The sequence below is a fragment of the Astyanax mexicanus genome, chromosome 1 (genome assembly GCF_023375975.1).
Source record: "Astyanax mexicanus isolate ESR-SI-001 chromosome 1, AstMex3_surface, whole genome shotgun sequence".
Taxonomy (NCBI): domain Eukaryota; kingdom Metazoa; phylum Chordata; class Actinopteri; order Characiformes; family Acestrorhamphidae; genus Astyanax; species Astyanax mexicanus.
Window position 1 is genome coordinate 6823195 of NC_064408.1, and position 25014 is coordinate 6848208.

Genomic DNA, 25014 nt, shown 5'->3' on the forward strand with positions numbered 1-25014 from the left:
TAAAACATGGTGGTGGTAGTGTGTGTGTGTGTGTGTGATGATCTTGGGCTGCTGGACAACTTGCTGTAATACAGTAGATGGAAGCAGGAATTCTGCTGTTTACAAGACAATCCTGAAGGATAATATCCAACCATCTGTTCCTTAGTGACCTCAAGCTCAGACATACTTGGGTTCTGCAACAGGACAATGATCCAAAGCACACAAACATGTCCACCTTTTAATGGCTTAAAAAAACACTAAATAAAGGTTTTGAAGTGGCTTAGTCAAATTCTGATATTGGTTGGTTGGTTCTATATCCAAGTCTACTAAGCTACCACTGTTGAGCCCTTGGATGAGGCCCTTAACTGTCCCTACTTTCTCTGCTTCAGGGGTCTTATACATTTGACCCTGTTTTTCTCAGCTTGGATAGGCTAGAACTACTAGGCTAGAAATTCAGGAAGCTGCAAAAGCTGCCAAAGATTTTGGTCCAACACAAATATGGTGAATGTGGTCATCTTATTTTGTCTTGTCTTAAATGTGTTACTATTGTAAGTTACCTTAACCAAACTCACCTGCTCAACACTGAACCCTTCAGGGTTTGACCTCTAACTGTGAGGAGTTCTGAAAAGAGGTCTATTGGGGAGTTCATTTGGGGTATAAGGACTTTTACTGATTTGGGTCCAGTGTTGAATGTAAACATGGTTAAAGCATCAGAACACACCGTTCAGCTGTTTTACCCACCCGTTCACCTCAGGCCCTGCAGTGGGGAACACAAAACACACCACAAACATCCATGCCTGTTGGATCTTGTGATTTTGGAACTTGTGATTAAATGAAAAAAAAAACAAATTGAGTACAAATGCTGAAGGGAAATCTGAGTGTGTCCAAAAGTTTGTGGACGCCCTTTCTTTTTAGATTATTTGTAAAATCTTTGTAGAGTAGAACTGACCAAAAGAATGGGATGCTTATAACGGAAATGCTGTAGTCAATTACAATGTGGTTTCTCTTTTATGACCCCACCTGAAATAAAGGCAACGTTTGACTTATGGACAGCCTAGATTTGTGGGCAGTTTGTTGAAACAACCATAATCCTGCCTCTCTTAATCCTTTAAAAGTCATAAAATTGGCTCTGAATGGTCTAGTGGTCTAAAGAGCTGCCACTATGATGGAGAAATCGCCGGTTCGAATCCTGTTCATGCAGCTTGCCATCGGCTACCAGAGCCCTGAGAGAGCACAATTGGTCTTGCTCTCTATCTCTGGGTGGGTACAGTAGATGGAACTTTTTCCCCTTATCACTCCTAGGGTGATGTGGATCAGCACAAGGCTGCATCTGTGAGCTGATGTATCAGAACCGAGTCGCTGCGCTTTCCTCCGAGCGTTAGCGCTGTGATGCTACTCTGCAATGCTGCATCTGCAGCAGTTCAAAAAGAGGCGGAGTCTGACTTCACATGCGTCAGAGGAGGCATGTGCTAGTCTTCATCCTCCTGGTGTGTTGGGACATTACTAGTGATAGGGGGAGCCCTAATGAGTGGGTTGGGTAATTGGCTGAGTAAATTGGGGAGAAAATGGAAAAAAAAAGTCACAAAGGTCAAATAGAGCCCTATTTTCGCGATCTATATTGCGCCGGTCAATTGCATACCATGCACCTATATTTAGGGCGTGTCGGTGTGTCTATCGTGAGAGTGCAAAAAATATGTCTTGCACGTATCAAAACGGACAAAAGGCATGTGTTATAACTATCTTAATTAATCATGGGTGTGGTTCATATTGGGCGTGACGTGAAACAAACCAATCTGTGTGCCAGTTGTCATTTCCTGAGCTCTGACTTTGGCGCGTTCGTATCTTAAAGGTGCAGCGCTTTTGTGCGTCTTAGCACAAAGGAAACAGCAATGTTCTGTTTACTGAGTTATTGAGTTAAAGTTGGGTTTGCGCTTTGCCATTGGTCCATGTGTGTACATTCTATAGGAATGGTTGACTGTTGTTGGGGTTTTAATTGGTCAGTGGCGCACCTGTGTTTTCCACCACCAACATAGCAACACTTTGACCTAAAATTGACCTAAACACACCTCACTTCCAGAGCACCACACTCATCAGTGTAGATTTATTCCTACACTCTGACCCTATTTTAATGGTGTGGGAACAAAAATTTTTTTTTTGAGTGCATCAGAGGCTTGTTTTCCAACCAAAGATTTTCATATCTACCTACCTGAGACGCATTTGAACGCTGAGTTTTGCAGCAATCCTGGGATGCGTTATTTGTGCTTGTGTTTCTTCAGGACCTGCATCCAGATAATCAATAATCTAGCTTCAGCAGAGGCTGCCAATGATGAGCTCACAGTCACGACCATCAAAGTGATGGACAGCCCCGTCTCTCGGATGTCTCGGACATGAAGTGAAGCCGCTTCGTGTTTTGGCAGAGCGAGGGATTGGGATGGAGCGGCGGCTGTCATTTAGACTTAGGCAGGACCTACCTGCGAGGTCGCTTACAAGGCTGGCTGGTTTCTGACGAGCCACGTCAACCCTATCGCCGCGTCAATCTGACCGTGGCTCGGGTTACTATCGGGAATTAGTCGGCTGCTTCCTTCAAAAACAGTGTACCGGAAAAATGGGCCTGAGCGGGATCAAAAACACCAAACCAGCCAGGCTTCTCGAGTGACACTCCTGATCCTGTTTTCATCACGGTGGCCTCCACCAACTCTACACACACACACACACACACATACACACTCCACATATCCGTTGTAATGCAAAGATTATGAGGGTTACTTATAGGATTTGGGACGAGACGGCATTAGGGAGCATTTTCCCATACCTATGCTAATCTCTGCTATGCTAATTTAACCCTGTGTAGTCTGTTATAGTATTATACATATGATATGGCCAAGTTTTTTTTCTTTGTGGACACCCCTTTTAATGCATGCTACTTTCATTTAAATACATTAATTGCATTTGTTGCACCTATTGCCCATTGAATACGACTTCCTGGACCAGATACCAACCATGAACCTATTGGTACCATGCCTTACGCCAGGCCTAGACTCTTTCTATTGCCCTATATAGAGTTTCTATAGCCCTATTCAGTGTGGTATTGAGCTGTGGAGCAGCAGAACTGTGTTCCATTTAATACTATTGAAGTTCTTTTACTGAATGCAATCAAATCCTCACAGCAGTGATCTAAAATATAAAAGTCTAATAATGCAGGAGTCCTGAAACTTTTGCCCATGTAGGTTATACTGAATTGTTAGCCCATTTATATTCTTCATTTTTCAGAATGGATTTTTCTCATAGTAAAAGTTTGCACACACATTGTATGTCAGGATTATGCCAATAATCTAATACCCAGTGAGTTACCACAGGAACCACCTGGAAACATGCAAGCAACCACTTGTGACACAATAGGAAACAACTGGTATACCACAGCAACCACAATAAGGCTAATCAGTGTCAAGCAGATGATCTTCGTAGAGGGGTGGCCAGCATGCTATTTTAGGGTCGAGACAGGACAGGACAAAGAAAGACAAGACAAGACATATGGCAGGAAAGGACAAGACAAGGTGGGAGAAGACAGGACAAATCAAGAGAAGACAGGACTAACTAGGAGAGGAGAGAGGAGGAGAGGACAAGACAAGACAGATCAAGAGAGGACAGGACAAGGCAAGAGAAGAGAGGACATGACAAGAAAAGACAGGACAAGACAGGATAAGAAAAACAAGGGAATCTATTCAATTAGATAAAAAATGTATTTATATAGCACTTTTTACAACAAATGTTCCAAAGAATCTTTACATTTTGTTATTTCTAAGCTGTAAGAGATGGAAATTAAAGAGTAATATTGCTTAAAATATTAAAGATATGTAACCGGGGGACCAATCAGACCTCAGATTCAATCCCTATTGATTTATATGATAGAGAAATTAATTTAGTCAGAACCAGAATGGCCAACAGCCCCATGAAGACATGTTTCAAGTTTATTAGATTTCAACTTCTCTAAAGTTGCTAACGCTCCAGCATTGGGTTACAGCCGTACTGACAGCCACCACGCTCGGCCCCCCCACACTATTATTACCCTGTCAGGACCCTCCGAGTGGGAGTTCATAGAAACCCCATAATCCATTTTGCGGTATGAGTGGATTTCTCCTAATGAAATCTCGCTCTTGGCCGGTGACACAAAGCAAAGAGAAAAACAAGCAATTAGGCTTCAGTCAGATCTCTCCCTGTTTACTGATCCAGATGAATGAGCGCACTGCTAAACCAATAAAGCCCACGTCGTGGAGGTTGCCAAACGAGGAGTCCGCTGTCATGACCCGGCGGGATGATGGAAGGCCCTTCAACAGGCCGTATCGTGCTCTGACTCATAACGCTGTACTGTATATCTCTCCAGACGGCTGTCGTAAGCCTCTTCGCTGGCTGGATTCTGCTTACAGACACCTCGTCTCGAACCCGGGGAAGTTCTCGGCGCTCGGAGTTGGCTCCTACTTCGTCTGCAGAATGTGTCGGCCGCAATCTTGATTGAATTAAGAGCTTACGGGGAGAGTTTCTTTCCTCCTTTTTTATGAGTCTTCTATGTGCCGAGGCGATAGGGCCTGCGGGAGATGACTGGGTGGACGTCAGTTACCTCCAGAAAGTGCTTAGCCAGGGTGCAGCATCCTCAAAGGCATGGCAAATCCAATAAATTCACTCTGGTAGAAAGAGCTCAATAGTGCTACTATGAGCTTTAAACTGCTCAGCTCAGGTTCTGAGTAAAAATCATTTTCCTGGGACATGAATGAAGCAGGAGAGGGCAGGATAAGACAAGACAGGACAGGACAAGGGCATCTATTCAATTTATTTATGTACCCAAAAGAAAACAAAACAAGACAAGACAGATCAAGACAGAGAACACAGGACAGGTCAAGACAAGAAAAGACAAGACAAGAGAAGACAGGAAAGAAGAGATTGAGGGCAGGATAAGACAAGACAGGTCACGACAAGTCAAGACAGAACAGGACAAAACAAAACAAAACGAATAAAAACAAAACAAGACAAGACAGTTCAAGACAAGAGAAGACAAGACAGGTCAAGACAAGAAAAGACAGGACAAGACAAGACAGGTCAAGACAAGAGAAGACAAGACAAGACAGGTCAAGACAAGAAAAGACAGGAAGAAAAGAAAGAGCTCAATAGTGCTACTATAAGCTTTAAACTGTTCAGCTCAGGTTCTGAGTAAAAATCTTTTTCCTGGGACATGAATGACGCCAAATTTGCAGAAGAATTTGGACGAAATACCATGGTTTAACATTATCATCACTCATTAATTTATATCGTATTTAGGGGTCAGTTTCCCAGACTAGTATTAGCCTAATCTTGGACTACACAACAGATTTTACACTGAAAGGAAAGTGATGTTTACGACTAGGTTTAATTCCTCTCTGGAGATTAAAAAGATGGCACTAATAGTGTAATACAGTCACCATATTTTACCCTTTATAACCAACCAACCACTTAGCACATGCATCCACTTAACAACACCCTAGCATCTGTCAGAGAAAGCATAGCATGCACCTAAAATACCCAATTAACTGTCTAGCTGCACCAAAGTGACCATTTAGCAATGGCTAGCAAGGCAACCACCTTAGATACCCCAGAAACTGACTAGCAACACCATAGCAATCATCTAGCAACCTTCTTGGATAGTCCAACAACTGTCTAGCAACACCATAGTAACCATTTAGTAATGCCTAGCATGGCAACCACCTAGAATACCCCAAACAATGTTCTACCTACATCATAGTAACCATCTAGTGAATTGAATGCAACCTCTTTGGATTCCACAGCAACTGACTAGCAACACCATAGTTACCATCTAGCAACCTAAAGGTAACCTCCTTGGATAGCTCAGCAACTGATTAGCCACACCATAGTAACCATCTAGAAGCTTTAGAGCAACTGCCTTGGAGATCCCAGCAACTAATTAGCAACACCATAGTAACCATTTAGCAACATCTTGCAAGGCAAACACCTTGGATACCCCAGCAACTGACTAGCTACACCATAGTAACCATCTAGTGACTTCTTGAACTGGCTTGAAGACCCCAGCAACTGATCAGCAACACCATAGTAACCATTTAGCAACATCTTGCAAGGCAAACACCTTGGATACCCCAGCAACTGACTAGCTACACCATAGTAACCATCTAGTGACTTCTTGAACTGGCTTGAAGACCCCAGCAACTGATCAGCAACACCATAGTAACCATTTAGCAACATCTTGCAAGGCAAACACCTTGGATACCCCAGCAACTGACTAGCAACATCATACTAACCATCTAGCAACTTCAAAGCAACCCCTTTGAATGTCACAGCAACTGTCTAGCTACACCATACTAACAATTTAGCAATGTCTAACAAGTCAATCACCTTGGATACTACAGCAACTGTCTAGCTACACCATAGTAATCATCTAGTGACTTCTTGAACTGGCTCGAAGACCCCAGCAACTGTCTAGCAAAATATTTCCCAATCAAAGCAAACATTAAGTCAACATCCTGCACTATGTTTTTGTTAATCAAGATAAGATAAAACTTGACTAATTCACGTTTGATAGCCAGATCAAAACACCACATGCGAACCACTCCAGGGTTCATTTCGAAACTGGACCAAAACCACCTCCTCTAGCTGGTCTTGGTCCAGCTATCAAATATGCTCCTTTTATTCGAGCTAAACTGCTGATAAGGCACAGTTTAATGGGATATATATATTAGATATATCAGATAACGATAAATACCACAGCTAAGAACAAACGCTGTCTCTGCTGCTCCATGCAGTTAACACATGCAGCCTGTGCTGCGTTCACTGCTTGCAACTGCATGACTACGTGGACATCATATAAAAAAAAAAAAAAACACTGTGTTTTACAGCACAGCAGCAAATGTTTAGTGTTCTGTGTTAAAGCAGCTTCACACTGCCTTAATAGCCTAACGTTACTAACATTACTGAATGTCCTGGAATCAGTGTCTCTGACTTTTTTTTTTTGGAAACCAGAGTATGCACTAGTTCAGCAGGACAATGCTCGTCCACATACTGCTGCTGTACTACACACTACTTATGTAAGCAGAATTAATCAAGTAGATAGATATAGAGAGATAGATAGATACTTTATTGATCCCCGAGGGGAAATTCTAGACATCCAGCAGCAGACACAAAGTTACAAAATAAAATATATAAAATATAAAGATAAAGATACATATAAATACAATAAAAAAATAGAATGTACAATGTAAAAATACAGTCTTTAGTGTGTGTGTAATGGAGAATGGAGATAGTGCAGTTGAACAATAGACAGTGAACACCAGTTGATGTGCATAAAGTGAGGATAACTGATGTCAGCCATACAGAAAGTGCAAATACACAGTTATATAATAATTTAAATTTAGCAGTGCAAATGATACGTAAACAGTAGATGGATGAACTAGTGAATGAACTACTAGTGCAAAATAGGGTAGAACTATAAAAATAGTGTTATAGCTGAGGGTGTGTCCATGGTGTGGCCAGAGTTGCCAGGGTGAAAAAGTGTCACAGAGTCTTTAGTTTGCTATGCTGAGATGAGTTGAAAAGTCTTATGGCCTGAGGGACAAAAGACTTCCGGAGTCTGTCGGTGGAGCAGGACTGGGACAGCAGTCTGCCGCTGAATGAGCTCCTGTGCCTGGTGATGGTGCTGTGCAGAGGGTGGTGAACATTGTCCATGATGTTCAGCAGCTTGCTGAGGGCTCTCCTCTCTGCCAGTGGTGTTAAGAACTCCAGCTCTAATCCCAGCACAGAACCAGCTTTCCTCACCAGCCTGTCCAGTCGTCCAGCGTCCCTCTTGCTGATGCTGCCTCCCCAACACACAACAGTGTAAAAGAGGACGCTGGCTACCACAGACTGGTAGAACATCAGCAGGAGTTTCTGGCAGATGTTGAAAGACCTGAGCCTTCTGAGGAAGTACAATCTGCTCTGTGCCTTCCTGTAGAGGGAGTCAGTGTTCACTGACCAGTCCAGCCTGTCGTCCAGGTGCATTAACGTCATTTATGGTTCCTGGTAACGTTTCTCTTTCTTTTAACCCTTGTGTGGTGTTCGGGTCTGTGGTACTTTTCATTTTTCATCAAATGATTCTAAACAAATATTTTTTCTAACTCAAACTCATTGGCATTGGCTCATTTTTTGTGAAAAACATATATCAAAACACGTTTTCGATAAACACACACTGTACACCCCCCCCCCCCCCCCCTAACCATTTATATTACATACAGTATGTTTGGCCAAGGGCTAATAAACATTGCTTCATTTGTAAATTTGAAACTAAACAAATTTTCTACTCATATCTTGAGTTTAATTCATTTTCTTTCACATTTTATTAAAAAACTAATAAAAAAAAGAGTAGCACTTTTTAAAAGAAATGTAACATAAGAAAGGTAAAGGGCAAATATTAACCATGTAAGCTGTTTATATTGCTTGCAATTTAGGTGAAGCAAGCATGTGTAAAGCATTTTAATGTAGAATTGCTTAATTTTGCTGAATTAAATACAAGTAACAAAGTAAACGAGGAACAAAAATATGAACACCACACAAGGGTTAAACAGCATTGAAATCTGACACTTCCTTCTTAAAGCATGACAAAGACATACAAAACAGATAAACCATATAATTGACATTCAAATTCCAAAGATCTTCTCTACATGCTGACCACTGGCTCATCTCCTCCTCCTCCTCCGATGCTGAAGTCACTCCAGCATCAGTTCAGTGTCTCCCGTATCCCCTGGTGAACTTTGGGTTCAGCCGAAGGTCTGGCTTCCTGGAAGACGGCGTGGAGACGTTCCTAGAAGCAGGGCACATTTCCCGTTCTGCATTAACCTGAGTGATAGGAACAACCCCGTCACTGAGCTCCCTCAGCTCTCTGGGTCGCGCTCCGCCCATCCGTCACGCCGGCCGCCTGGCCAGTGTTTACAGGTCTCAGACAGGGAGCAGGGACACTAATAAGCTCAACACAGATAAGTGAGAGATAAATACGTTTGGAAGGTCGTGATCACACAGGTTCTTCTTAGTGGCGGTGGGATTCTCTGAATCTGGCTGGTGAACAAAACAAGGTGTCGTTTACAGGTCAGGGGTCTGATTAGCGAGACTCAAACTGGTTAGAAGTGTCTTTGACGTTAAAATGAGAGACCACTTTAAAAGGATGTTAAAATGAGTTTCTATGACTGATTTCTTTGAATATGGATGATCACAAGCCATCAAACCAAGCTGAACTGCTTGAATTTGTGCACCAGGAGTAAAGCAGCATAAAGTTACCCAAAAGCAGTGTGTAAGACTGGTGGAGGAGAACATGATGCCAGGTAAAAACAGCACCAGGGTTATTCCAGCAAATATTGATTTCTGAACTCTTAAAACTTTATAAATATGAATATACTTGTGCCTTCTTTCTTTGCATTATTTGAGGTCAGAAAGCTCTGCATCTTTTTTTGTCATTTCATTTTCAAACAAAAATAGCAAAATCAGAGAAACTGATTCAGAAACTGAAGTTTTCTCTTACATTTTCTTGTTTTTTTGCCCCATAATGTGCACTAATTATATTTTTTCCCAAGGTTATGTGGCAAATTCGGTCATAATTCATAATATTTACACAATTGTTTTCCAAAATCTTTTTTTTTCCTCAAAATCTGCTAGTAACAGGTCTATAGGAAGTCTTGGTTAGTTATTGTGCCTTTAAGGTAAAACAGCTGTAACATTTGTAATAGTGAGGGGTTGCACTCAGACCGAAGTGTCAGATTTTGTCATGCTATTCAGAAGCAATATAAAATACATGGTTTATACAAATTGTGACTGATTTGGAAAGCTCTTGGTCATATTTATTGAGCTACACATACAAAAATAGTGCCAGACATCTCAGAATGGAGTTGTAGAGGTTCCTAATGGAGTCCAGTGATAATCCATCCCATGCAGATCCAATATTCTCACACAGTTCCTGCAGTAGATTGTGTGGTAGTGGTGATTAGGGGTGTTAAAGGAGAACTCCAGCAGTGTAAAATGAACTTTTGTTGTAGTAAAACATGATAAAAAGTACTTATATTTGATGAATAGCACACCTCCGTTCTCCCACAGCGTTCAGAGATCCAGAAATTTTAACAGTTTGTCCAAACACCCTTCAGACTGGATGATACAGAGCATAATTTACCCCGATAAATCACTTTTTACACTGTTATCCAGCTCAAAGTAGCTCCACACCTCCTTGCTAGAATCCGGAGAGCCCTGACATTTAAAACGAGGCATTAATAACTTAAAAAGTGCACAAGAAGCTTATTAAAACCACTGTTTACATTCTATAACGCTAGCTTGAGCTCCGAGCGCCGCCATTACTGAACTGATAATTACATAGACATATATATACATAGACTCCGCTTAGCCTGCCTCCTGGTTTAATGGTGGCACCCGGATCTGACGCTAGCTTTAACATCTTTAAACTCTGATTTATCAAACCAGGTTTTGATATAATGAAAACTACAAATAATTCTAGAGTCCATGAGGAAAGCTTTTATAAGTATAACTTCTATTACTGTCCATTACAGTTTAAAAGACTGAGGTCTTCCTAACGAAGTAAAGGTAATCATATTGGATCGATCGTTCAGCTCCAGTCGGCTCCAAAAGAAGATCGTAAAGCTGCCGCCGGAATCAAGAATCCCCCGTTCTGTTCTGATAGCATCAGAGGGGTTCCCCAGCCATCCCACAACCCTTATTTACATCCAGGTGAATGCGTGTGAATGGCCCTGATGAATGAGCCGTTATTACATTGGAGGAGGCCGCAGGGAGGCTCTGTGATCCATCCGTCCCTCTGTAATGACCTGCATGAGAGACGTCTGGCAGCCGGCGTGAGTGAAGGAGAAGGACGAGGGGAAGAGGATTATGGGAGAAGAAGAAGAGAGATATGTGAGAAGAAGAGAGATATGAGAAGGGTTGTGCCGAAATTCAAACCCTGAATTTGACAAAATGAAACGAAAAATTCGGCTGAATGTGGCAGCAATCGCATCCAGTGCAGTAAATGCAGTGTTGTTTAGCTTCCACTGGCTATGAAAAAAGTAACAGGATATGAAAGTGATTAAATACAATGGCCCTCGATCAAAGTTATGATCGTGACCGGCAGCTTTTGGCTAGAATTGTCCATGTGTACAGGCAAGCGTCTCTAGTTGCCAAATATCTGGTGCATCAACGTAAAAAAGGCTAATATTGCATCATAGAAGGCTAATATTATCTCCCAAAGCGGACAGCACAGTGTTCGGTAATCATCATGACCGGCGGTTAATAGGCTAGAACTGTCTGGTTGCCAAATATCCGGTGCATCCACATTATAGAAGACTAATATTATGTCATAGAAGGATAATGTTGTGTACAGGCAAGGATCTCTGGTTGCCAAATATCCAGTGCATCCACATTAGGCTAATAACTACTCACAGTGGACAAAACAGTGTTCAGTAAAGATCGTGACTGGCAGCTTCTGGCTACAATTAACCATGTGTACAGGCAAGCATCTTTGGTTGGCAAAAATCCAGCGCATCCAGCTCATGGAAGGCTAATATAAGATCATAGAAGGCTAAAATTACCACCCACAGTGGACAGCATGGTGTTCGGTAATGATTGTGACCGGCGACTTCCAGCTAGAATTGACCATGTGTACAGGCAAGCATGTCTGGTTGCCAAATATCTGGTGCATCCACATAAGAGAAGGCTAATATTACATCATAGAAAGCTAATATTACCACCCACAGTGGACAGCACAGTGTTTGGTAATGAAGTAACAAAAACCTGCTCAGGTTGATGATAGTGGGTACCATGTGGACGGGACATTGCATTTCTGAAGTTGTACAGAAATTTCACATTTCTTGATCCACAGATTCACACATACTGGATGTATAAATACATCATAGAAGGCTGATATTACCACCCACTGTAGACAGCACAGTGTTCGGTAATGATCTCGACTGGAGGCTTCGATCTCTGGTTGCCAAATATACGGTGCATTTACTTTATGCAAGTAAGCAAGGCTTCTGTTACAGCAGGCCAATATTACCACCCACAGTGGACAGCACAGTGTTTGGTAAGGATCGTGACCAGCGACTTCTGGCTAAAATTGTCCATGTGTACAGGCAAGCGTCTCTGAAAGCATCTCAATCGTACGCATCCTAATGAAGATCACGCCATGTGGCGCAACCCAATCTGAAGCCCGTTTGTGGAACAGGACGGCCTCCGTGCTCCGTAAATGAGAAACAGACAATCAGAAAACACAACAGGAAGTGCCGGGCCGGCGGCGTGCATGCCTATTCATAGGCAAACAGAGGAAGAGGAGGAACAGCGAGTCTGTAGCGCTCATAACCGCAGTCCTGCCTCTGCATTCACCACCGTCAGATTCCTAGAAGAAAAGCCCAGTCCCAGACACGCTTGACTGCTCAGCTGCACATGTGAAAAATACACAAAGCCATTATTGCCCTGTTTACGTTTGGCAAGTAATGCAAGCCAGTTTGGACTGAGTAAACATGCGGCGTATTTGTGTGTGTATATATATATATATATATATATATATATATATATATATATATATATGTATATGTGTGTGTGTGTGTGTGTGTGTGTGTGTTTCAGAAGGTTTTGCTGCAGGGGAGACTGGGCAACCTCACACACTCTGTTCCTTGGAAGGAAGTCTGTTGATGTTTTATTGGACACACTTGCGCAAAGATGCTAGCGGAAGATAGCGTTCACAGAAGAAAGGTCATCTTAGGTGGTCAGTAAACCCAGGGCAGCATCCAAACGTGGATTTCTGGCAACAGCCAGGTCGCGGGATAGTTTTTACACTGAAAGTTTTGGGACATCTGCACATTGTTTGAGTCTTAACCCTAGAATACTAACGCCGGGTGATTTTTACCCACATATTTTTTTTTTTCATGTGATTTTCATTGTGTTGCTGCTGTCTGTGGCCCTGTCCACACGAACCCGGGTATTTTTAACCCTCCTGTTACCTTCAAATTTCCCAACATTTTTTTTTTTTTATGTTTGGGGTCAATTTGACCCCAGCAATTTTAAACTACAGGAAATGATTATGTAATAATAAATGTATTACACAAGTTTATGTAACATGCTATATTTGTTTGCTGACTACTTAAATAGCCATTTAAACATTACAAAATTAAAAATTTATATAACCAAAATATGCTTATTAAAAACCACTGTTTACATCCCATAATGCTAGCTTCAGCTCTGGGTGCTGCCATTACTGCACTAATAATAACATAGACATATATATACATAGACTCCACATAGCCTGCCCCTTGGTGCCGGCTGCTATGCTATGCGGAGTCTATGTCTATATATATATATATATATACACACATAAAAATAAATAAAAAATAAAAAGTGTTCGGTAATGCTTGTGATCAGCGACTTCTGGCTAAAGTTGTCCATGCGTACAGGCGATTGCCTCTTGTTGCCAAAGATCTGCTGCATCTACTTTATAGAAGGCTAATATTACGTCATAGATGGCTAATGTTACCACCCACAGTGGACCTCACAGTGTTTGGTAATGATTGTGACTCGTGGCTTCTGGCTAGAATTGTCCATGTGTACAGGAAAGCATCTCTGGTTGCCAAATATCCAGTGCATCCACATATATATACGTGTATCAATCAAACAAATACCACCACGTCCAGAAGCGCAAATAAATATTCACAAGCAAAAAAGCGTAGGCGAGGTGTTTGTGGGGTGTAAGATAGCGATGAGCCTCACGATGACACAAGGCCCTAGGTGTACTCCAGGATAGAGTCTGGAAACCTCCCTGCTTTAATACTTGATCTGTTTCCCTAAGGCAGCATTAATTGGTTCACCTGAGGACAGTAGTGTTTCTGGTAGTCGTGTCTCTGCTATGCTATGGTGTATGTCCCCCGTCTCCCGTCCCCCCCAGCGTATCCTGTCATAGCTCCTACCATCCCTCCGTCTGACCTTTCATGTCACAGTTTCCAATTAAAAGCAGACAGGGCAGCGCGTGTCTGTGTGAATCGCCCAGAGATGCCCTCGCCCGGCCGGCTTCACAGAGCCGCACCACTTTTCGAGCGGAGGTGAGAGAGAGAGAGCGGGCGAGAGAGAACGAGCGCGAGAGAGAGAGAGAGAGAGAAGAGTCTACCGCTCTCGAGACGTGACTCACCACCTTCCCGCCAAAGAGATGGAGATAATTGCATTTCTTTCACCTGCTCCCTTCCCTCCCCTCTTTTCGCAGGCCTTCAAGAGCGCCGCCATGAGCTCATACTGGTGCGCCGGCAAAGGCGATGTCATCGACAACTGGTGCCGCTGCGACCTGAGCGCCTTCGGCAAAGACGGCCTGCCGAACTGCAGCCCCCTGAGGCAGCCAGTGTAAGTCCCCCCCCCCTCCACCCGGCCACTCTTTAATTGCTGTCTGTCGGTTCGGTTCCTGAAGGTTCGGGAACGTTCCGCTCCGAAGATCCTTGAGTCATGAAAGTCGTGAGTCACAAAGAAAGACGTGAAAGTGAAGACGAGCGACTTTCAGAACAAAGGAGGACAAAGAAGTGTTTTTGTTCTCGAACAGATATTAACCCTTAAAAGACTTCTCACACACTAAAATCTATAGTACAGTTTGGACACACCTTTTATTTTTTAATGCGTTTTCTTTATTTTCATGACTATTTACATTGTAGATTCTCACTGAAGGCATCTTAACAAAAAAGGTGAAATAACTAAAAGAAATAGCCACCCTTTTCTCTGATTACTGCTTTGCACACTCTTGACATCATTCTCTCAATGAGCTTCAAGAGGTGGCAACCTGAAATGAAAAGTTTTCGGTAACACTTTATAATACTGTTCCATAGTTAATAGGTAACTAAGCAGTAACTAATTAATAGTGCTGCATTAACACCTAAATATTTTCTATTAACTACCAGGGAGTACTGAATAATTACTCAGTAGATAGTACTGAACTAATGATTATAGTAGTTCACTATTAACTTCACAATAATTACTGAGACTTACATATCTCCCAGAGAACTACTTACTAATTATGTCTTCTTTATAATAACTACTTATTAATTACTGCTCAAATCAACATTAATTACTGAAAACCCTTGCATCCCACCTGGGGAACTATAGATCTAAATCAGGCATATTTGAGTTAAATGCATATTAATTGAAGGCATATTTGAATTAAGCAAGTGACACCATTTGAAGTAGTGGTAACCTTAATTACCTTATCCTCAGTTCCTTCCAAATATTAGCAACATATAGTAAAATACTTCAGTGTGTATTACTCTGCTTAACCATCATTTTTGGAAGAAAAAAACAACATTATAACGTAATATTATTGCATAGAAGACATTGATGAAAGTTCTCCAGAAGGCATCTAAGACTCTAAGAATGACTGTAAGACTGTAATAATGTAACAATCATTGCTTTAATACTAGGTATCAGCCTTATAAAAGTGTATCTTCAGTGTTTGCAGTCTCACAGAGATTTATTTTTCTGCGCATTATTGGGGTAATTACGGTCATTTCACAGCGGACGCAGCTCTCCAGGTCCTTCGTGTAAATTCTCTGCTGCTGCTGCTGCTGGGGGAGGATTAAGAGAGACTCTGCTGCTTTCATATTTCTGTATTTGATTGAAAATAAACTAGTAATCAAGATATTGAGATCTTTTCCAGCTGATTTTACCCCCGGATCAGAGGAGGACTCTTTGTGGGTTGTTAACCAGCTTTAGGATGTGTGTTAGCTAGCTAAGTTAGCTAAGTTGTGTGTGTGTTAGATAACTGGCTAAGTTAACTAGGTTATGTGTGTGTTAGTTAGCTAGTTTAAATGTGTGTTAGTTAGCTAGGTTATGTGTGTTCGTTTGCTAGCTAAGTTAACTTTTATGTGTGGGTTAGTTAGCTAGGTTATATGTGTGTTAGCAAGTTAAATGCGTGTGTGTTAGTTAGCTAGGTTAAATGTGTGTTAGTTAGCAAGCTAAGTTAGCTAGGGGAAATGTGTGTGTGTTAGCTAGGTTAATTGTGTTAGCTAGTTTAAATGTGTGTGTTAGTTAACTAGGTTAAATGTGTGTTGTTGTTATTATTATTATTATTATTATTATTATTATTATTATTATTATTATTATTATTATTATTAATGTATATTTCCCTTTATAATACTGTGGTATGATCTGCAGTAACTCCTAAAGAAGAACACAGTAACTCCTCAGTAATTAGTAATTAGTTAACATGTTTCTCACTTTATAATACTGTGACATGATCTACAGTAACTCCTAAAGAAGAACACAGTAACTCCTCGGTCATTAGTAATGGGTTACCATCTGCTGCTGTTAACTCCCGAAAAAAGAAGACAGGGACCCCTTATTAATTATCTATGAAGAACACAGGGATGCCTAGTTCGTTATCTAACACAAATATTTATTAATTTAAACATGATTTCCCCCAGAATAAGGATGTTGGACACAGCCTAGAGTAAAGCTGTATGTGAGCCATCACTTCTACTGAGCACATCTCCAGGAGGACTGAAGAAGAGCACAGGTTTAGAATAAACACCTGTAACACACTGACAGAATATTACAAAAATGGGGGTTAAGCAGACTGCTGCACATTTCAGTGTGTCTAACATTTGGAAGATATTGAGCATACTAAGGTAAGTAAGGTTAATATATGATAAGTGGTGTCACTGACTTTAATATCACCACTGATAGAATAACCTGCAGCAGCAGATAAACACACTGATAGAGGCTAGCGGTCCGGCGCTGTGGAATTACCGTAATTACCCTAATAATGGGCACTAAAAGTCTGTGAGACTGCAAGGCTAAAGATGAACGTTTATAAGGTTGGTGCTGAAAATTAAAGCAGTGACCATTAAAACAAAATGGAGTACAGTCAGTCTTAGAGTCTTCTGGAGAACATACAGTAAATAATGTCTACTATGTAATAATATTACGTTATAAAGTTTTTTTTTTCTTTCAAAAATGGGGTTTAAGCAGATTACGACACACTGTAGTATTTTACTATATGTTGCTAATATTTGGAAGATAATGATGATAATAAGGTAATTAAGGTTACTACTACTACAAATGTTGTCACTCAAATATGCCTTTAATATCACCACTGATAGAATAATTGTTTGTGTAGACTGATTTAGATCTATAGTTCCCCAGGTGGCATGTAAGGGTTTTCAGTAGTTAATGTTGATTTGAGCAGTAATTAATAAGTAGTTATTATAAAGAAGACATCATTAGTAAGTAGTTCTCTGGGAGATATGTAAGTCTCAGTAATTATTGTGAAGTTAATAGTGAACTACTATAATCATTAGTTCAGTACTATCTACTGAGTAATTATTCAGTACTCCCTGGTAGTTAATAGAAAATATTTAGGTGTTAATGCAGCACTATTAATTAGTTACTGCTTAGTTACCTATTAACTATGGAACAGTATTATAAAGTGTTACCAAGTTTTCCAACAGTCTTGAAGAAAGGAAGGAGTTCCCAGAGGTGTTTATTAGCACTTGTTGGCTCTTTGCCTTCTTCACTCTGTGCTCCAGCTCACCCCAAACCTTAAATCTGGATTGGGTTCAGGTCCGGTGACTGTGGAGGTTCAGCTCATTTTTTGTTAAGTACATAAAACTTCACATGTGTTCATTCATAGTTTTAATGCCTTCAGTGAGAATCTACAATGTAAATAGTCATGAAAGGTTTGTCCAAACTTGTACTTGGCCTGTATGTGTATAGAAAGCTGTCAAAAGTATTGACATTTATTACTCTGTAGGTGGAAGTACACAGCTCTGGAAAAAAAAATTATAAATAAGAGATCACTTAAAAATGATGAGTTTCTTTGATTTTACCAAATTGAAAACCTCTGGAATATAATCAAGAGGAAGATGGAACCACCAAACTGAACTGCATGAATTTTTGCACCAGGAGTGAGTAGCATAAAGTTATCCAAAAGCAGTGTGTAAGACTGGTGGAGGAGAACATGATGCCAAGATGCACGAAAACTGTAATTAAATATTGATTTCTGAACTCTTAAAACTTTATGAATATGAACTTGTTTTCTTTGCATTATTTGAAGTCTGAAAGCTTTCAACCATTTCTCATTTACTGCAAATAAATGCTCTAAATGACAATATTGTGACTTAGAATTTGGGAGAAATGTTGTCTGTAGTTTATAGAATAAAACAAAAATGTTTATTTTACTCAAACATAAACCTATAAATAGCAAAATCAGAGAAACTGATCAAAAAACTGAAGTGGTTTAAAGTACTTCTGTAGAAGTTGAAGAAGTATCAACTCCATTAAGAACAAAAACTTAGGTGGCACCACAGAGTCCTATAGTGCACTACCCCCCTCCCCAAACACATTTTTCTAAAAGCCATAATGACTATAATGTTAAAATATTAAAATGTTAATGTTGATAATATAATTTGGGATGCACTTCTTACGATGGTGTCTTTTTATTAAAATAACTTTACGTTTCATAGAGATTTTTGGCAGCAGTTATTATAAACCTTAAATAACTCAAATCCTTCTAGTTTGTTAGCAGAACAAGACATTACCCAAAAGTCGTTTTTATTGCAGTGTATTGTCACTGATGGTAATCGTTGCTCCTCATCACTGACCTCGCGTGTAAAACTGGTGTTATGCTGAATTCAGCACCCCTGCCAGGAAAAGCACCCCCTCTCTGGATTGCACACCCATGTCTTCTTGGCTTTACGAGAGAGGGTGCTTTTCATTGTGGGGGTGCAGATTTTGACGCGCTTTCAAAATTAAAGTTTATTTTTTCTGCGGTCTCATTTTTTAAAATTTATATACTGATATCCCCCTCTTTTTCTACTATACGCCAGTGAAAACAGTCTACGGCAAGCCGCAGTCTCTAATTATGCTCATATCATGCACTGTATGATTGAGGAGTAGAACTTATAAAAAGATGGATAATGGGTTGTAATGTTATGCTTGATTTTTGCATGTTTTATAGAAGAAATGAAGATCCTAAAACTTTTCTCGTTACAGGTTGAGGTTGGTTCCTCACTTTGAGCCATCCAGCAACGTGGTTGGTCTGGAGTGGGTGGACGTGGAGCCTCTGATTGGCTACAAAGTGGCAGATTACATCATCCAGCACAAGCGTATCGAGGACCCGTCCGAGGCGGAGATCTACACAGGTAGGCTTTACTGGAAAGAGTAACTTTCATTACTGCCGAGCGGCGGCGCGGCGAGGGGTAAGAAGGTCGCGATCGTTCAGATGTGGACATCCTAGGGGAAGGGACGGGGGAAGAGAGGAGATTTACAGGGCTCTTAATTGGCTCTGACCCCCTCGCCACCCTCACCACTGTTAAGTCATAGATCGTGACTCAGACTCTGGTTGATAGGCATTTAATAAAGGAGGTTAAAGAAGGGAAAAGTTGGACTCGGCCAGGTTTAGTCATCCAAATAAATTGGAGCGAGTAATTTCGGCCTGCAGTCGGGGCTCTTTCTGAAATCAGGTATGACCTAAACATCTCTTTCTTTCGTTCTTTCTTTCTTTCTTTCTGATAAAACTGGTATAAAGGTGAGTAAAAAACTTAGTATAGTAAGTAAGTGAATAAGTTAAATAAGTTTGTAAAGGAGTTTGTGGAGCTGTGGTAACTTAGTAGAGAGATGCGAAGATGTGGATGAGAAGAGTTTATGGTTTGACTGTGGACTAAACAGAGCTACTGGCTGTTCATTCAGCAGTCTGATGGCCCATGGGAAGAAGCTGTATCTACACCTGTTGGCCTCAGTCTTCTGTATCTAGTGCTTCTGTACTTCCTACCTTTGGACATCTGTGAGAACAGGCAGTAGATTTGGGAGGTGTGGGAGGTGTACAGTAGCTGTATCCTCTATGTAACAGCTACAGCTTAGTGCGGTTAGCAGCTAATGCTACTACTGCTCCAGCCTTGGTGCTGGAGAATGCTGTACTTAAAGGACCAATATGTAACTAATTGTCAGTAGTAAATGATAAAATGATCAGGATGTATCATCAGATATTAAGAAAACATGTTGAGTGAAAGCACTGGCAGCTCTTGTCAGCAGGGCTTCAGCAGTACCTTCCTATTTTAAGTGTGCAGTCCATCCCGGAGTTTTGTGTCAGTTTTGTCCTCTGATTCCTCCTGCTGCTCCTTCCCCAACACTAACTCCACCCCAAGGTGGCCAGTACAATACACAACAGCCAGCGATCGATGCTGCACCAAAGGAGCTAGAGCTAGCAGAGCTGGTTCAGTTAAACCTCAGCTGCTACACAGCTTAAAAAGCCTCAGCATGTCTCAAAAAATCAAAAAAGGAATTTAACAAGAGTGAATATTGCCAGTGATGTTGAAAGTTGGAGAAGACTTAGAGCTCGAAAAGACGACAAGACCGACCCAGAGCTGCTACTTTTCTCCTGAACAGGTAACTTAAGCTAACTGGCTAAAGCTAATTCAATCAGGAAATGTATCACCACAAGTAGATATGCTTACTAGGGACTGGTGTTTAATTTAATTTTTAAATTAATTTAAAAAAGCAGAGGATATCTGAGAGACATAGATCGGTTAGCAAGGTTAGCTAAAGTGATCTGAATGTGCTGGATACAGACATCCTAAGTTGCAAAAGTTTCCCCCCCCCCATCAAAAAACACAAAAAAACAAAAAAAACTTGCACACACACCAGAGGATAAAGAAATTTTACCTTTATATTAATTAATTTTACTTTTTTTATTATTATTAAATTTAGAGTATTCAGAGGTGAAATGAGTTTTATCTTTTTTCTTTTTGGAAGGCCCTGCCTCTGCTTTCCTTCTTTTTTTTTTTGTTTTGAAAAAAAAAGCCTTTATTTGAAAAAAAATGACAGTTACAATATCAAAAAATTGCACAACATCAAAAACATTTCATATCATATTACAATAATTATTAATATTGCCTCCGCCCTGATCTGCTTTCTCTCACTCACTGAACAAATCCCGTCCGGGAGGGGGGAAAACACTGCCCGCCCACACTAAAAACTGATTGGCTGTCTCACAGACTCTTTGCAGAGAACAGGCCAATCAGAACCCTCTCTGTTTTCTCTCTCTCCTTCCCACACGTGATTAGAGAATAAAAGTCTGTGGCCTGTGTGCGCGTTTGGGGCACTCGTTCTGAATTCTGGGAGATTATATGTGACTCGCGGGCATCAGGGAGCCACTACCCAAATGCGAGAGACTCCCACAGCTTCAGGGAGACGTGGTTTGTCTGTGGATAACACAGTCATGCTACACACACACTAACATGAACTGAACTCAATAACAACGAAGAAGCAGCCGTGTCATCGGATTAATACCTCGGCAGTGATGAGTACTCCAAAATATATGCCAGAAACCGATAGTTAGTCTCTTAGTTAGTCGATACTTAGTGACTCTCAGTTAGTTTAGCTCTCAATGTGATTATATTTTGAGTGATTTGTTACGTCCAAAACGATTAATACTAAATGTTACTTATGGCCATGCCTAGCAGCTATCTAGCTATTTAGCTGTTTAGCAGTCAATATAACACTATATACAGGTTTTAGAAGAGTCTCTTTCCATTCTCCGTCTTTCCTACCAGTCTAAACTGGCTTTGCTAAGCTAAGCAGTGAATTAATAGGTCCTGTAAAGTAGTAACTCCAGCTCTGGGGTGTGTAGTATTTTTGGAGCAGTGGGATTTTTCAGGTATAACAGGCTTGGCTTAGGCTAATGCAGCTAGCGGTGCATGAAGCTAGGTTAGCTAACTATGGAGAAAGTTCACATGAGCCAAATGATAATATGAAGTTACCGAACGCGTCTTTCACTGGATTGTGTAGATTCAGCCTGGACCAAATTGGCAACCCGAGGTAGCATCGATTTTGGGGAGGGGTGGGCGACCTGACTGATAGATTTCATACATAAAACACACTGGATTAAGAGGTGCACTGTTGATTTTTGGGAAAATTAAAGGATTTTTATTTAGTTGAATTGTTCTTGCTTCTCATAATCTGGATTGGAACATTACTCAAATAGAGCTATTATTCACTGTATACCTGTAACTCTACCTATTCACTACTTTACTGATGGTCTACTGATGGTCTAAGCAAGAGGTGCTACTTCGAAGAATGTGAAATATAAAACATATTCTGGTTTGTTGAACACTTTTTTGCTTAGTAAATAAGTCAGTACCACTTTAAAATAAGACTACCTTTATAAAAGGTTTATGAATGGTTTACAAATAGTTTATTAATGGCTACTAATTAGGTTGGAAATGCCTTGGAAAACTTTAATAATCAGTTATAACACATGCGTAGAAAGGGCCACAATGACCTGTTGTTTGCCAAATAGTGATCCCACAGCCATTTATATTGTTGCCCTTTCTAATCATGTGTTATAACTGATTATTAATGATTTTTAAGGCATTTACAACCTAATTAGCAACCATTAATAAACGTATTGTAAACCATTTATAAACCCTTTATAAAGGTAGTCTTATTTTAAAGTGGTACCAATAAGTCTATATATCATATATTTTTCCTTCATAGTTTGAATGACTTATTATAATATTAATCTACAGTGCAGAACATATTAACATAATAAAATAAATAAATAAAAAACATTAATTTAAAGGTGTATCAGAACTTTTTACTTGTACTATAAAGAACTTTTGCTAGTTATTGCTTACTCAGAGCCACATTACTGAGGCAGTTTGATGGAGGAGGTCAGTGAGGGGAATAGGTGGACGAGTTTAGTCATCTGAACGAATCATCCAGAACAATTTGTCTACGCCAGAGGAGGGCTGATGAATGCAGCCAGGGCATGAAGACTCCTCCTGGCAGGGGTGTGTCAGTCAGGAAGGGGCAGATGGTGAGTGACTCACGCGTTCTCTTTACCCACAAGCCCCTTTCAATCACAGCCAGTCCACAAACGAAGGGTCTTTTCTACTTTCGCCAAAAAAGCGCTGATGGAAACCGGCCTGCCAATATGCTGGCTGTTAAAAATGTGGAAGCACTTTATTGCGATGCTTAATGGCACCTGCTAATCACAAAAACTACACTATACAGGTGCATCTCAAAAAATTTGAATATCATTGAAAAGTTACTTTATTTCAGTAATTTTCAGTATTTCAATATGTGAATGAATTAATATATTATATAGATGTATTACACACACAGTGATCTATTTTAAGCGTTTATTTCTTTTATTGTTGATTATTACGGCTTACAACCAATGAAAACCCAAAAATCAGTGTCTCAGAAAATTAGAATATTATATAAGACCAATTGGTACTTTTGGCAGTGTGGGCAGTGTGCCAAGTCCTGCTGGAAAATGAAATCTGCATCTCTATAAAAGTTGTCAGTAGCAGAGGGAAGCATGAAGTGCTGTGAGATTTTGTGGGAAAACAAAACTGCACTGACTTTAGACTTGATAAAAAAAAACACAGTGGATCAACACCAGCAGATGACATGTATCTCCAAACCATCACTGATTGTCTTCACGTTTTTCTTTCGTGCATCTTATTGGAAACAAAATCTGTTTATTTCCCTTCTCATGTGCGTTTAGTTTCAGTTCGGTACAGCAGACTTCTTCTGAAGGAGGAATCTGTACCCACTGTCCCTAGCAAGTCAGCAGATGAGGGATATATAGGTACTTTCAAATAATGAGTTTTGTGCTTTTGTGCTATTACAGTTAAGCATGAACTAGCTTGTTCGTATTTCGCCATTTATCACAAGCTAACACTAATGTGTTGTAAACCCTCAGCAGCATATTTGCATAAAAGTGATAAAGCCCTTAAATGGCTCTTTCTGAAAGGGACTGAAACTGGTAAGAATAGAGCTGGTGAGATCTTTATCTTTATGTGAGAGTGATTTTGTGTAAATAACTTCATAAGCTATTCATGTTTCGTATATCCTTTAGACCTATTCTAACTTGATTAAAAAAAGTTGTAGCATTTATTTGCATAAGAAAATAAGAAATGGCTGAAATAACAAAAAAAGATTCAGAGCTTTCAGACCTCAAATAATGCAAAGAAAACAAGTTCATATTCATAAAGTTTTAAGAGTTCAGAAATCAATATTTGGTGGAATAAACCTGGTGGTTTTTGATCACAGTTTTTATGCGTCTTTGCATCATGTTCTCCTCCACCAGTCTTACACACTGCTTTTGGATAACTTTATGCTACTCACTCCTGCTGCAACAATTCAAGCAGTTCAGTTTGGTTTGATGGCTTGTGATCATCCAGCTTCCTCTTGATTATATTCCAGAGGATTACAATTAGGTAAAATCTGCTTTTGGGTTCGATCAATCCAAATACAGCTTTTATATACCCATGCTTCTTTTATTATCAGTATGCTTGTTGTCCTCCAGCAGTGACATCAACGACAGTACTATGGTTTTTAATCTCAGAAGACTTTGGATCAGTGATAGCCGGATCAGTGCCATAATCAGGAGACGGATGATCTTGACAGCTCTTGTCACAGACTCTAATTTGGAAACATTTTCTGCTTCATCTATCATATTCTATAAAGTATCAGGGTGAATTACCTCATTTTATGAGATATATGTGAGGATAAAGGCGTCCATTGTTTTCTGGTTTATGGATGAACACTGTTGATATGAAGTTGGAGATGGTAAGTGAGAGGATTTATGGAAGGAATAGAGCATTTTTTGAAACGAGGAATTATCTAATGCTGCTGGAGACGTATTGCCTGGCCAGTGATGTCCAACCAGGGTAGCAAAGAAGGGGAAACAAGAGGAAATATCTAGCTAAAACTAAAATTACTAAATTTCTGGTCTTTTTTTTCCTTGAATGGCCAGAACAGTGCAAGGAGGAAACCTTTGCTGTTACTTTTGATTTCCATCATTTTATAATGATGTCTGTATTGTAACAATGCATACCAATATATTATACATTTTTAGATTATCAAAAAACATCAATATCAGACAAATATAACCTGTGTAAATATAAAAAAACTAATTTTAAATGAAAAGGGGGGAAAAAAACTATCCAAACCAATTAACTATGATTAATCACATTTTTAGGAAAA

At 40.2% G+C, this 25014-nt stretch overlaps 1 protein-coding gene across 1 annotated transcript in view; it reads left to right on the forward strand.

The window, feature by feature from the left end:
- Window positions 1-25014, forward strand: part of LOC103040661 (astrotactin-2) — a 1082674-nt gene that overhangs the window by 945574 nt on the left and 112086 nt on the right. Inside the window, exons 18-19 of the mRNA XM_049465818.1 lie at window positions 14246-14379; window positions 19012-19160. Of these exons, the coding sequence (XP_049321775.1) occupies window positions 14246-14379; window positions 19012-19160 (283 nt within the window). The remainder of the gene's footprint in view (window positions 1-14245; window positions 14380-19011; window positions 19161-25014) is intronic.